The sequence below is a fragment of the Lepisosteus oculatus genome, chromosome 7 (genome assembly GCF_040954835.1).
Source record: "Lepisosteus oculatus isolate fLepOcu1 chromosome 7, fLepOcu1.hap2, whole genome shotgun sequence".
NCBI lineage: Eukaryota > Metazoa > Chordata > Actinopteri > Semionotiformes > Lepisosteidae > Lepisosteus > Lepisosteus oculatus.
The window spans coordinates 3,007,204-3,021,816 of NC_090702.1; the positions used below are offsets into that span (position 1 = coordinate 3,007,204).

At 40.3% G+C, this 14,613-nt stretch overlaps 1 protein-coding gene across 3 annotated transcripts in view; it reads right to left on the reverse strand.

Annotated features, from left to right (window-relative positions):
* The window catches only part of ano2b (anoctamin 2b), a 124,598-nt gene that overhangs the window by 39,256 nt on the left and 70,729 nt on the right, over positions 1-14,613 (reverse strand). For all 3 annotated transcript variants that reach the window (XM_069192035.1, XM_015353303.2, XM_006633832.3), the window contains 5 exons: positions 12,388-12,462; positions 11,162-11,363; positions 7,943-8,054; positions 7,176-7,233; positions 6,970-7,070 (listed from right to left, as the gene is read on the reverse strand). In XM_069192035.1, the coding sequence (XP_069048136.1) occupies positions 6,970-7,070; positions 7,176-7,233; positions 7,943-8,054; positions 11,162-11,363; positions 12,388-12,462 (548 nt within the window). The remainder of the gene's footprint in view (positions 1-6,969; positions 7,071-7,175; positions 7,234-7,942; positions 8,055-11,161; positions 11,364-12,387; positions 12,463-14,613) is intronic.

Sequence of the window (14,613 nt, forward strand, 5' to 3'; positions counted from 1 at the left end):
CGAATTGAACCCGATTCCAAAGCTGCCATTCAGTCGCTACCATAAATAAAAAAACCAAAAGGGGGGGGGGGGAGTATTAGAACTGACAGGCACTCGGTGGGTCACTCTGAGCACGAAACCCGGAAGCTTCCCATGAACTACGGCCATGCAAATCTGATGGCCTCTGCGCAGTAGCGGTTCTTACCGATATTCGGCATGTGTCTGGCGCTCCTACCCAAAACAACTTAACAATTGCACACATTTCCCACAGCTACAGGGTATCGATCGGAGCACTTCAGGCGAGGCGCCTCGCCCGGGATTCGAACCCGCGACCTTCCAGGTTTGGAACGAGTCCGCAAACCGGACCACCGCCCCCAATTCACAGAGACTAACGAATATACCAGTGTACATTTAATACAAATATTGCGGGAAAGAAACAGTGATATCAACTTGCATGTTTTTGTGGTTTTATAGATTGACTTAACCTTAAAATTCGTTTAGGTTTTTTTTTTTACACACAATGAGCCATTTACATCCGTTTTTTTGCATTTGGAGTTGGAAACTTCCCTGGGGTGGATCTGAAACTAATAAGGAAGTGAATTTTGAAGATATGTCTGAAGGGATATTCTATATGATGCGGTCGAAATGCTTAATGTATACTGTATATCTCACCAATATAGAGCTGGCAAGAAACCAGCAGGAAAGACTTCCAAAGCCAAAAAACAGAGTGCACATAGTGTTACTTCTTACAGAAATAGTGACCCTGTGACCTTGAATCTTCGAGACAGTTTGGGATAGATCCCCTATTTTTATTTTGTTTTTAAAAACAGCAATCCTGGCTCCAACATACTAGCAAAAGCCTTAAGCAATGCGTTGTTTTTTTTCTTTTTAAAAGACTTTTATCAGGCTTTCATACGCAGCAATTGCAATCTTTGTGCTTATCTAAGTTTAGCCCACCAGCGTTAGCATGAATATAACAGAAACCATTAGATAATCCTTTATACTGTAGGACTCCAGCCATCCTGATTTAGACAAATTATTAATTTGAAGGTTGCTGTACATTAAAGCTTGCAACACATTGTCCCAGACTTCTGCCAGTAGCATTGCTTGGTGTTTACCTCTGTGGTTGCTTCTAAAATCACTTAGGGACAGAAATATCTCTCACATACCATAAAATTCCATAAAGTCTGTCTGCTGGGATACAGGCCAAATCTTACTGGCTAAGTACAGCAAAGACCTAAGAACTCATACCAGCTGCTGAGATGTATAACATTTTCACACACTTAACCCCCCACCTAGATACAACTACTGTACTTCCCTCCTAAATGTGTAAAAAAGTTGCACAGTGGTATCATTTTTTAGGTCTTTGCTTTTTAAGGACCTTTTGATCACGTCTCTATCGTTTAACTTCTATTTTCTGTTAGCAATTCTGCGTCTTTGCCAATGCATCCTGTGTGCTTTTCTGTACTTCAGTGCAGGCAATCCAATAAAAAAAAAATTGTGCTGTATCCCAAACATGAACACAGAAACAGTTGCCATAACAAGGGACAATTTACGACAGATAGTTTATCTAATGCCATGAGAGAACGGAGTTATTATAGTGACTAAAGTGGAAAATTTGACCGGATACTGTGGCTGTCTTGAGTTTTATAGGAATGTCCCCATCTCATGAAGAAGTCTGGTGGGTACCTAACTGGTAGATTTGAAGGATTTTTAATTAGCTGGGATGTACATCGTGCTACTGAAAAGCAAAAGAGCTACAGTACTGTATGTGGACCAAACAGGCCACTTTTACTAGTGCATATGAATTACATCTTATTGAATACTTTACTTCACTGGGCTGACTACATCACAGTAATATCTTTTTTTGCGATGGGGCGATCAAAACGACAGAGGCAGAAGCACGCACAAGAATCTTTTGGAGCCTTTTATCCAGTGGTGGATGGATGAAGCCCGATAGAAAGAAATCATGATGAGAGGGCAAGAAGGCAAAAAAAAGAAAAGCACAAAACCAAGTTTCTGTGGTGTTGCAAAATATTCATTCGTGTGCGGTTCAAAGTTAGTTGCTTGTCTTCCTCCACACACCCCCGGGTTTTGAGGAAGCCGTCAAAGTTTCTAGCCTTTGGGCATGAAAGGTCTCAATGATAAACAGTATAATGCCTCAAGACAAATCACACTTGCGCATCTAACTTAAAAAGATTTGTTTAAAATAATAGTTTAAGAAAAAAAAATAGGCTATTGATTGATGGATCATTCAATCCTTCTGAAGAAGTTGTACTGATACAAGTTCCTCTGCATGATTTCAGAATTATTTTCAGACAGCCTCGGCCAATTACTAGGGGGGTGCCACGAGGCACAGTACTACCCTGCGTGCTACTCCTTTTTCCATCTACAGGTGGTTAATAAGATTACTCAGTGGACTCACTTTGTCTTCTGCAATGGCTGATTTTCTGTTTAGTGTCAAGAAAATACAGAAGCGTTCCTGTGAATCTGTCTCCTGCTAAGCTCTCAGAAAATGTATTTAATGCTATTCAGTAGGTTTGTTAAAAAAAAATACAATTTGAGCTTCCCCCTTACTAACAACCTCCAATTTTTACTTTAAGTTAAACACAAATGGAGAAAGTCACTGTTTAGAAATATATAAGCATCTGGGTGGACAGTGCTTTTGACTTTCAAAATGCATGCTGATCAATTACTCGTAAAAGTCAAGTCTAGACTTGGTTAACTTTATCTGAAGAAATCTTGTTTTACATGTTCCTGAAAGCACTCACTTTGGTGTTGTTTCCCAAGAGCAGCGTTAGAGGCCACGTTTGCCAAATGATTTATGACTTGTGCATCCATCAGACTCATCATTGCAATCTTTATCCTGTGATTTATTGGGCCTCTCTGGATACGAGACAAATGCTTCGCCTGTTTCAGTTCATTTACAAGCCGCAGTTTCGTGGGCAAATTTTGATTTTGAAAAACGCCTTTCTCCTTTAATAATTGATGGCAGCTCTCTGTGCCGTCCTACAACTCAAGATGCAGTCCAGAACATTCTTAAATCTCCCAGAGGTGACTGTGGTCCATGAGCTCCAGTCACTTCAGGCTGAATGGAACCATCCTGCAGCATGAGCTGAAACTGTCCAAATATGTACCTGAGGGTATTTTACATTTTACTGGCGTGCTTAAATCTTTTCCTCCTGATATTTGTATCTCAGCAGGAATATCAACACGCAAGAATTAGGTGAAAGGACTATGGCGTGTTTTAGTCCAAATGTGGCTGAGCCCTCTTGGCTGAGGGCTGACCTGGCCACAGGACGAGGAGGCTGGGAGCCCCCTGTGGACAGAGGAGTGACCAAGGGGCAGCTGCAGAGGTGGAGGTGGGGTGGAAGTGGGATACAAAAAGACGTACAGCAAAGCAAGGGAGAAAAGAGGAATAACAAAGGGTAATTATAGCTTTTCAGGAGAGGAAATGACATCAGCAGTGATTGAGAATTAGTCTGATTGAACTTGGTGTTGATGTTGTCACTCCTCCTGAACCTTCTGTTGTGAACTCCATTTAAAGGCAGCTCCCCATCCAGCTATTTTGCATCCTTTTGTGGTATTTTTGAACAGGTCTGATTGTCATCTTTGAACAGCAGTATGAGCCGTTCAGACAGGATGTCATTATAAATGGCAAACTGTTCACCACTGACATACAATATCTGGTCAGATTGACGATTTTTGAAGAAAGTTTGACTAGGGGGGCTACCAAACAGATTTTAAAGACCTGGTGATTTATACTTCAGGACTAATGACGACAGCAACAGGTCTGAATTTTCCATGAAAATCCTTGTTAACTCCCAGTGGAATGTGCATCCAGTGCACAGCTTGAATGGGAAGGAGCGGCCTGGCCTACAGCTGCCAGAGTTTGTGATCCTGCCGCAAGGAGAGGGGCAAGGACAGAGACTTGTACTGCTCACTGTGAAAGACACCGACCAAATCAACAGAATGAGCTTCGCTGCTTTTTCATGCAACACATTATAAATAAAGGGAAACCACAAACTGCATGTTATAAAAGAGGATAGTCCAATCCAGAGTACTGGAACTAATAACATAAGCAGAGGACAGAGTGGTTATCTGTTATCTAGCAAAGGAACTAAATCTGTATCAAAGAAAGCTACTGGTTATTGACAGCTTCACATTTCATCTACTGGTCCTGTAGTAGGTTTTTGAGACTGGCTCTGTGGACAACGAAAGTGAGCAAGGAAGAACTACTGTATATAGTAATAATGAAGAATAATTCCTTACACTTACAGTATATAGCGCTTTTCTGGACACTTCACTCAAAGCTCTTTACAGGTAATGGGGAATCCCACTATCACCACCAGTGTGCAGCCCCACCTGGATGATGCGCCAGTCCTTTCCCCACACACCAGCTCTCAGTGGGGAGGAGAGCAGAGGGATGAAGCCATTTCAGAGATGGGGATTATTAGGAGGCCATGATGGGTAAAGGCCAGGGGGGAAATTTGGTCAGGACATTGGGGCTAACACCCCTACTCTTTTCAAGAAACACCCTGGTTATTATTGGAGAGAGGAAAACAGTCAGTATATAGCACAAAAGTATTATTGTCAGATAAATGCAAATTGTTGGCCTGTATCGTAGTCAAGGGTGTCAGGAACTCACATAAAATTGAAGGTACCCTGAGTGCAAACAAACACAGGCAGATTCTGATGCATTTCGCCTTTCCCTCAAGAATCTCTAACTGGGACAGGATACATGGTTCAACCTGACAAAGATGCCAAGAATACAGATAATGTAGTGAAAATAACACAAGGAGCCTGATGAAACACAGATGTTGTGGTTTTCACCAAGCCCTGAAGTGAACATTGAAGCCATATGGAGTCTCACAGAGCCTGAGATGGTTTGTTGAAAGTACTACAGGACATTCGGAAAAATAGTGCACAGTTGTTCACTGATGCTCCATGAAAACAAGATGTCAAGCTCTATATAAAGCAAAGGGCTTTACCAAATATTTATTTCCTAAACAATCTTTTCACACTTTGAATATCATCTGCAATAATGATTGCGCATAATTGCTTGGTATAATGTGCATGATAAACCTTATTTGATATTTATTTCTACAGTATAATCATGTCCAGTTGAGTAGACTATATATATCAATCATTTTTAACACTGATCGTAAACTGTGATGGGGCTATTCTGTGACAGACTCACAGTGTGACTTCAGTCATGTAAAGCTCCTTAACCATGTCTTCATCTAACTACCGCTAAACAAAAGTGAAGCACTTTTAATTAACGCTGTGTTGGGTTTCTGCCCGTGACTTTGAATGTATTTGATCCTGTTTGCAGCCCCCAAAAACCTGAAATTCAGATCAGTGCATAAAAAGAGGGCTTGGACAAACAGGGAGCTGTCATTAAAAGAAAGATGACGACAGAGACGCTATCATTGTACAGTATCTCTGTCCTTGAACATTGTGCCAAGGAAAACACAAACCTCTATTTTTCTAGCAAAACCATCATTGTATTCCCAACATTTTATTGTGTTGGATTATGTATATCAGACTCTTGCAGCCTGTTCTGGCTCTTGGATCCTTTTACAGGAAATGCCTCTCAAAGACTCCCATTTTAAACGCAACAATAATTACAGACCGTAATGTGATTTTTATAATGCTACAATAATTTATAGACCATTAAAAGCAGATCTCTAAGAAAATGCTCCCTCCATAATCGCAGTTGGAATAGATCCGCTGTGTGAGAGTTGATTTTGCAAACAAAAAGTCTGGGGGAGGGTGTTCTTTTTGTTTTTGGGACTCCTGCTGTAGGTAGACTCTAAGGCTGCGGAAATCCAGGCCTCACTGTAGAAAACAGCTATAGCAAAGTCTCTTGTAAAAAAAAAAACTTAAAAAACCATCTTCTTCTTGGACATTCACTTCATGTCTAAATATTTCCCTAAACGTTTTGATTTTCTAAACAAATTTTGTATCAGATGTCCCCTATACAGTGTTTCCACTGTAATAACTTAAAGGTAAAAATGCACTGGAATGATCCATCCACAAGACACTATATTTTTGAATACTTTTCTTTAGTGCAGAGGCAGAAACAGAGAAAGTTAATTTCCTGTAAATAAAGAGGACCTAGAGATGATATGATAGCCTTTACTTTCATCTATAGTAATACATGAAAGTAATGTCTATCATATGTGATACTTATTTGAAAGCTTTTGTTGCTGAATACTACACAAAAACACGTGTCTACACTACTAAATCACAGTCCATATGCAGTGTCCAAATAAAGTTGTTTCACACAATTTATTATTAAGGAAACAAGGGCCTTGAGACAAAAATACACTTGTTCCGACTACAGGTTGTGCACAAGAGTGCAAACAGTATTGGGTTGAGCACAAACCTCCATTCTTCGTATGCTGTCATTAGAATCATAAAATGATTCTAAATAAAATGGGGGAGCTGGAGCAACACCTAGGTTACACCCTGGATGGGATGCCAGTCCATCGCAGGGGACACAGACACACACACTCACACCAGGGTCAGTCCATCACAGGACACACACACATACAGTACACTCACAGCAGGGACAATTTTCCCAGAAGTCAAGTAGCCTGCCAGCACGGCTTTGGACTGTGGGAGGAAACCAGCAGGAAACCCGTAGGAACACAGGAGACCATGCAAATCCACACAGACTGCACCCCAGGTCTAGAATTGAATCCAGGGCCCCAGCATGGAGAGGCCTCAACCCTTTCCATCTTGTGGAAAAACACATACACTTCAGGGACCGTCTCTTGAAGTGAGCTTTCTGCGATCTACTTTAACTAGCAATCGCCAGAGACCGGGCTACTTACTGGCTGAGACTGTGGTTGGCAGAGGAAGAAGAAGAAGAGCCAAGAGGAAGAGGAAGAAGTCAGAGAAGTCAGACGCAATGCTGCAGCCTTTTTCCGGCAGGCCTCACCGTCACCACTCTATCCCCAGACGGAGACACCCTGTACTTACGGGATGCCAATCTCAAACAGGTTGTTCTGAATCAGCTGCTTGCCCAGCATGATGATGCTCAGCTGGATGCAGAGCTCCATCAGGCAGCCTCCAGGCGCACACTGGCAAAAAACAGAACAGACGGTGGGCAGAGGTCAAGAGGCCACTGGGAGGAAAAACAGCGTGGTTTCACGGTCAGAGACGCTGCCCCCTTTGCTGTGCCTTACCTCCTCCATGCGGTAGTGGTTGAAAATGTAAACATAATCTCCAGGTCGGCCTACAAACCTGGGGGAAAAAAACAGTTCCTTTTATTTTTAAACGTAATCGTCCCAGGCTAGTGTTTTCGATGGCCTGCTTCTCCCATGCAAGAGCAACCACTCCGTTTATTTTTATGTTGACACTCCTGTCGAAGTTTCATCACTGGACTCCCGGAGGAGCTGCCTTGTTTGAATTCATCTTCATTAACTTTACACAACATTCTTCTGTTTATTTTGCTCCAACTTGCTCAGAAAGGTCTGGTGCAAGAAACCCTCCTAATCCTCATCTCATTTATCGTCTGTGTTTTTGACTATAATTGCTCTACTCTTATCCTGCTAAACAAGGTAAAGAAATCATCAAGTCAAATTGTATTTATAAGAACATAAGAAGAGTTACAAACAAGAGCAGGCCATTTAACTCGTTTGTTTGTTTTTCAGTACCTAAATGATATAAGGATCTCATCTAACCATTTTGCTGATGGAAGCTGTAGTAACAGCCTTGACATCAGAAGCAGAGTAGCCTGTTTCAAACTCCCATAATCCTTTGAGTAAACTGACGAAGAATAGATAAGCAATTTTTCAATTTATATCCATCTGTCTGATCAAATGCCAATAATTTAACTGATGTTTTTACAAACATACTTTTGAGTAACTCTGTTAACATTTGCATGAAAGGTCCACACATACAGTAGTATCATATTTTTGCCCCGTCTCAGAAATTTAAAATTGTCGCCTACCTTCCCTTGAAAAAGGCAACATAAAAGATCGGTGCATATGAGTTCATAAACTTCAGAAGAAAGGCCTTCAGTATCAGTCGCTCTTCAAAATCTTTCTCTGTCTTGGGAATCTCTGCAGAATACATCAAAACATGATAAAAGCGCATTAGCAGAATGGTGTTATTGACATTCATACTGATTTCTCAGTTTTGGATGTCTTCTCAATTTCCATGTGAGCTGAGGTCACAAAATACTGTCTTGAGCTTTAAAAAACTGGATCCCACCAACAGCCCCTTGAAATCTACTGATCTATCAGCCAATCATGGGTATTCTATAAAGGAAACATTGGGTTTTTTGTCTATCATTGCAGGCATGATCTCTACTTAACCTCAATTCAAGCTTGAGAAGAGTGGTCTTGGTCTAGTTTATCTCCCTATTAATGTTCCATTAACCTAATATGTCTTCATATTTGTCTGTCCTTGGTACATTTCTGTCAAAGATGGATGTTTATGGACTGTGCTGGATTCCTCTCCTTTAAGTGAGTAGCCTTTACACTTTTGCTAGGCAGTGTGTCTGCCTTCTTTGCTCAGCGGTTGGACAGAAGGCTAGTTTTATCCAGTGTCACACCTGAATGAGTCAGAGTGTACAACTCCCCTGCATGAGCGAAGAGGATTTAAAACGGCAAATAATCACACATCTACAAAAAAATTTTTTTTTAATCCCATTTTCCGGATTCTAAAAAACACGTGACTCAGCAAAGTGCCTGTCGCTCAGCCTTAAAGTAAACTAATCTTAGCTTCTAAAAACAACCTTCTAAAGGGAAAGCTGTAGAAGTGGGCCCTACCCACTATGCTGTGCATGTTCCTGCACATCCAACAACGAAAACGAGATCTCAAAAGACAGCAGTCACGTAACATACAACTCCCCTAGGAAGCATGCATTCATGGTTCTGTACAATAAAGGCAATGGCACAAGCACTGCGAAAATTAGAGTGTGTATTTTGCTCCTGCGTCCAAATGCTGAAGTCCTTATCTGACACTAGAGCATAAAGCAAAACATTAAAAATATATGATGTGTGTAATTCTAGCAATGAGGCCATTCAGCACCTGTGGGAACCATCCCTTAAAAGTTGAATTCTCCATATAAACAGTTCTGAATTACCACTGTAGAACTACAGTAACTGTCATATCCATTAGGATCTCATCGTACAGAGGAGTCTAAAAATAGTGCAATTCAATTCATGCGTTTCTCATACCGTATATATCCAGGTCTCCAGTAGAATGTTTTTATTTTTTATTAAAAAATCAAAGTGAAGCTTATACAGTACCATACACCAGACTCCCAGATTTTTTTTTTTAATTTTGCTTGTATTCAGCGAATATTATACAGTAGGTGAGAAAAGGTTTGTGGTTTGACCTCAGCTACGGAGTTAATCCGTGAGACTTTCTTTTTCTTTGTATCTGGAAGGTGAAAGAACATTTTTCGGGGAATGGACTGGTTTTCATCAACACTGACTTTCCACACAGCAGACCTCACTCGCGTCAGGATATTAGCACCCTAACACCCCGTCGACAATTTCTGGATTCTAAAGGGAAGAAATGAAAATAAACTAAGGTCTTCGAAAGCCCTAAAATCAGCTAAACCCAATCACAATCAGACGGGCTCATGAGTTCTTAAAGTGGACATACAGCACTTTACACACATTATATTAACATTCAGGTGGGGAGCTGCGTCAGCATGCGTCGGCTGCAAAAGAACAAGTAATAGGTTTATTCCACACTGAAAAGTGAAGAAAGAAAACACAACATTTCGGCTGTGGAGCCTTCTAAGGCCCCACAGCCGAATCATTGTGTTTTCTTTCTTCTCTTTTCAGCATGGAATAAACCTATTACTCGTTCCTTTATATTAACATTTATTAATGTCATTCTGTTGACATATCCGCATAAAACAAATAAATTCATAGCAATAAAATCATTAGATAACTCATAAAATTCATGTCAGCAAAGTCGCCAGTCAGATGTTCTCTGCATCTTAAACATCAGTCAGTCTGGACTAGCTTCACTCCATTAACTCATCTGGTGAAGCAATTTCTCACTCCCCCACCTGATCTGGTGTGTAAAGGGGCTGGTGGATCAGAATAAATGATGTCACCAGGCGAGTGCTACTCCTCACAAGGGACCGACCCTTCTATATGTATAGTGGCTTCGGATCCTTCTGCATGCAAAGTACTTTACAAAAAGAAGCAATTACTGATATCAGAATTAGATGAGTAATATTCAGCAGAAAAGGAAAATTACACCAAGGGGATTATCATGTCTGAAAAACTAGCATGGTGCTGATATTCAACGGTATGGGGTTTGAAACATTCCAAACTAAACACTGTAACAACTAATCGACCCCCACACAATGCAGAGACACAAGAACATTCCAAGAACAACCTGGCAAGCAGCGTGAACAACGCTGGTACATCGCACTCTCTCGTTTATGAACTCTTGTTAAAAGTCGTTGAGATTGGAGGTCACTAGTGAGCTTTGATGGGCTGAAAGGGCCAGTTCTCACTTCACTTTTCTTACATTTCAAATCTACATTGCTAAAGATTTGTGTATCATGACCCATGCATCTCACCTGTTGACATTGCTTTGATGATGTCACTCACTCCCCCAACCCCTCCATGCAAGGGGGGATGGCCTTTTATAGAAACGGGTGTTTCATTCTTTGCCTGTTCTGTGCTGGTTTGGAGGTTGACAGTCCTTGAATCGGTAATTTGACTCAGCTTTGTAACACAAATGCCGGTTTCTGCTACTGGAACGTCTCTACTTACACTAATGCTGCCCTTGTTTTTTTAGACAGGTAGCTAATTTTGTGCAGTGCAATACCTGTATGAGTTACAGTTTACCAAGACCCAGAATGTGCCAAAAATAATCGCTCATCTACAGAAATGGTCAGTAGGGAATGAGACCAAATCCGTGTTTCTCACAGATAAAATTTGATGATGGCACCACTCATCGCCATTAGCATCTTGCAGGCTTTTGGGGAGAAGAGCTGAAAATCGGCAGTCCAGATCTATACCAGCACCAAGCAGCTCTCAACCCAAAAACAAATCCCATTCCCCGAAACCAAAAACCAGAGTGCAATCCAAAGTGTTATACAGAACCTCGGCATTTTATTTTTGTCTCCTCATGACTCAGAAAAAATAAATGTCTGTCACTCGGCCTTAATGTCAACTAATCTTAATCTTACCGATTTCAGTCAGCCATGTGGCAACAGCTCCGTAAATCTCGTCCAGGATGAGGATAACAACGAGGTTGATGATGACCGCAGTGGCCGTGACAGTGACACGGACATTTGCCTTCGTCTGCGGGTCCGGACTCATTGCTATGATGGCCGAGGTGATTATCCTATAAACTATCACCCCAAACACTGCCGAGAAGGTCACTCCGAACTGGACGAGAAGAGAGACAATGCAGAAGGGTACAGTACACTTTCACAAATGTTCAGTTTAAGGATTAAACCCTTCACTGTGGTGATGATTGACAGTGACCGGTTTCTGGACTGAACACATCTACTGCTACATCTGTTCTTTTTCTTTCCCCGTTTACAACCGTTTTTTGTGCAATATATGCCAGGGACCCATGCAATACATTTATATCTATATTTATATTCATATGTGCAATACGATTTTTCTGCGTATTGTTCTGTTCTAGTTTGTTCTTTGTGTGTCCTGGACTGTGAGTAACTCTTTTAGTGCACCCCTCACTGTACTGATTGTATTGTATGTATTGTACTATTGTTATTATTGTATCATTCGTTACACTGTGGCTGTGTTGTGTGTGTTAAGCTGCTGTTGCACTGCAATTTCCCTCACGGGATCAATAAAGTATCTATAATTGATGTGCTGAGAAATTTTTCTTTCTAATTTGAGGATGTTAGATGTTTTTAATAAGGGAAGGAGAGTATATGGGGAAAATGAAATGAATCTTCAAGGACTACTGTCATTTTATGAAGTACTTGAGACGTTATCTTAATATACAGAGCACTACAACTTCACACTATTCCCCTAATCATATAACAGTATACCATATACCCTCGCATAAATGATAGTAGTTACAAGATATTAGGAAACAGAAATAAGGGAACACTGCATTATAACACTGTAAAAAAATAAACAAGTCAAGCTCATTTTATTTTGTTTGCAAACTGGAGAGAAACGTTTTTCAAGATGGAATTTTATATAGTGCTCCATGCCCGATTTAATAAGCAAATGACAATCAGTGTATTACATTTTTATACAGTAATAAGAACTGTGGATAAAATATCACAAATTGCACTTGATATACTGTGGGATCTCAGGCGCCCTGCCTTATAATAATAGGATCTACATCATACTATACATAATATAGTCATTCTCAGTACTAAATCAGGCATTTACATTTAAGAAACACAAAATCAGGATAATTTTGACCCACCATGAATAAGATGGAAGTGAAATTGATGATGTATCCAGGCATCCTGTCTTTCCAGGTTAGCTTCTCTTTCCCAACCTGCAGGAAGAAATGCACAAATGCAATAATGGCGCACATGCAGACATGTATGTTTATTGCGGATAAAAGAAAAATGCATATTGGGACTCACTTTAATGATCCATGATGTTTTTCATGGTGTTGAAGCGGTATTATTGTAGTGCACACCACTGTGATTGTTTGCAACTTACTTTTGCTCATTTTGAAAATTCACCAGACTGCAAATGTTAGACATCAGTGAATTTTCTGTGCCATATGATCCAGCAAAACAAGCTATACAGCAATATATCTACCATGCAGGGAGCAGGACCTGGTCGGTCAGACCAGTATGAAAAGGGTCCCAATACACTGTACAAAAGCCACAGGATAAAACGAAAATGGCAAAATCATACCAGAAGTTGCAATGTAGCAAAGGTAATTATAAAATGCCAAATGAAAACAAGTTTTGACATGTTATTTTAAAAAATGGTTCAGCTATCCTAATGGGGATGGTGTTAAAGGTTTCTATGGTCCACGTCTTTCCTTTGAGAAGGTCCTATCAATCATACAGTAGTTCATAATCTAGTGAAGGACCGTGAGAGGCCAGTGGCAGAGTCTTTTGGGACGCAAGGTGCTAAAAATGTGAATAAGATGTTGGAAAAATAAGGAGAGGTATCATTCAAGGCCATGCGCATTAAAAAATAGTCTTTACAGACCTTAACAGTAAGCTAGTACAGAGATTTTAAGACAGGAGCTGTATTAATGTCAAAATGAGTCTTGGTCAGAATCTTAGGTGCAGAGCTTTGAAAAACATGATCAAGAAGGATAAGTAGTAACACGGTTTAATAAGACAAAGCATGGGCTAGATTCTCCACAGCAGGCCAAATGCAGAAGAGAGATGAATGGTATTGATGAAACAAGCAAATAAGTCAATTAAAATGTGACAAAGGTCATACTGTAGACTGGATTGACCCTTCTTTAAAATCCTCCAGAAACTTCCTTGCGAGCTAAGAAACGGCAGAGAATGTTTTACATTCGCTTAATTTTGAGGGAGAAAGGATGGTGCCATAGTAGAGGCTCTTGCTTGAGAAGTGCACTGTCCACATCTCTCTCTGGCGTGTTTGCCTATCAGCTTCTGCTCATGTGGATCTTCTCTGTATAAACCTCTCACAGTCCAAACACATGCTGTCTAGGGTAATGTTCATCTCTAATTGAATTTCTAATATAATACCATAAATGAAAGACTCTAAAAAGATATAGCATTTTTAAAAACAATATTAGTATATCATTTATAAGTTATATTACATATTAATGTACTATATGTTCATATTATATATCAATACATAACAAATGTTATAAATGACTTTCTTTGTCAATTACATTTCTCTCTTTTCTATTATTGCAAGTAAACAATATGCACATATTACATTTCTACATTTCATGGATACCTAGAGTATAAGGTGTGTTTCAGTTTCCCCGACTTATTTTTTTCAATTTAAACAGTATACAGTATATTCCAGTTGTTTTTGCTTATATATGGACCCAGTAATAATAAATAAGTAGGCAAGTGCATGAAAGTTATATCTGTATATCCTTTCATTATGATGCCCAGTGGACCTCAAACAGCCATGCTATCAGACACTGAAACAAATCCGTTTAGTGGAAGTGGCGAGGAGTCGGTACTGCTGAAGCTGAGTGACTGGCCAGCTTTCTGTGGTCGGGATATCTGCCCACACCAAAAGTCTCCTGGGGCTGGCTCTTATCGCCAGGAGGCAGGGCAGGGGCCCAGAAGAAAAAGCAAAGCAACGTAACACCGTCTACTGCACTTGAATGGCTGTGGAGGAGTCGCCTTCACAGTCAAGGAAATACTGTAGGTTTCTAATCTGGAATAAATCAGCACAGTGCCACGAACTAAAAAAACAAATGGAGACAAACGGGGGCTCTGCAAAGGTTTTTCAAACTCTTTATAGTTGCAAACTTTATTTTTTTTAAATGCTGCATGAACCATTCTATGGAAAAATGCACAACGTCATGCACTGGTAATACCAAGCATGCTGTAAAAGATTCAAAATAATGCAAACTAGGGTCTATTTGAATGGGCACGTAGTGTGTAATAAAATGCATTGCATATATAACACTGCAGATAGCGGTTTCTAAAGGCAACGTTTACCATTGCTTGGGGTGTTGAATTCC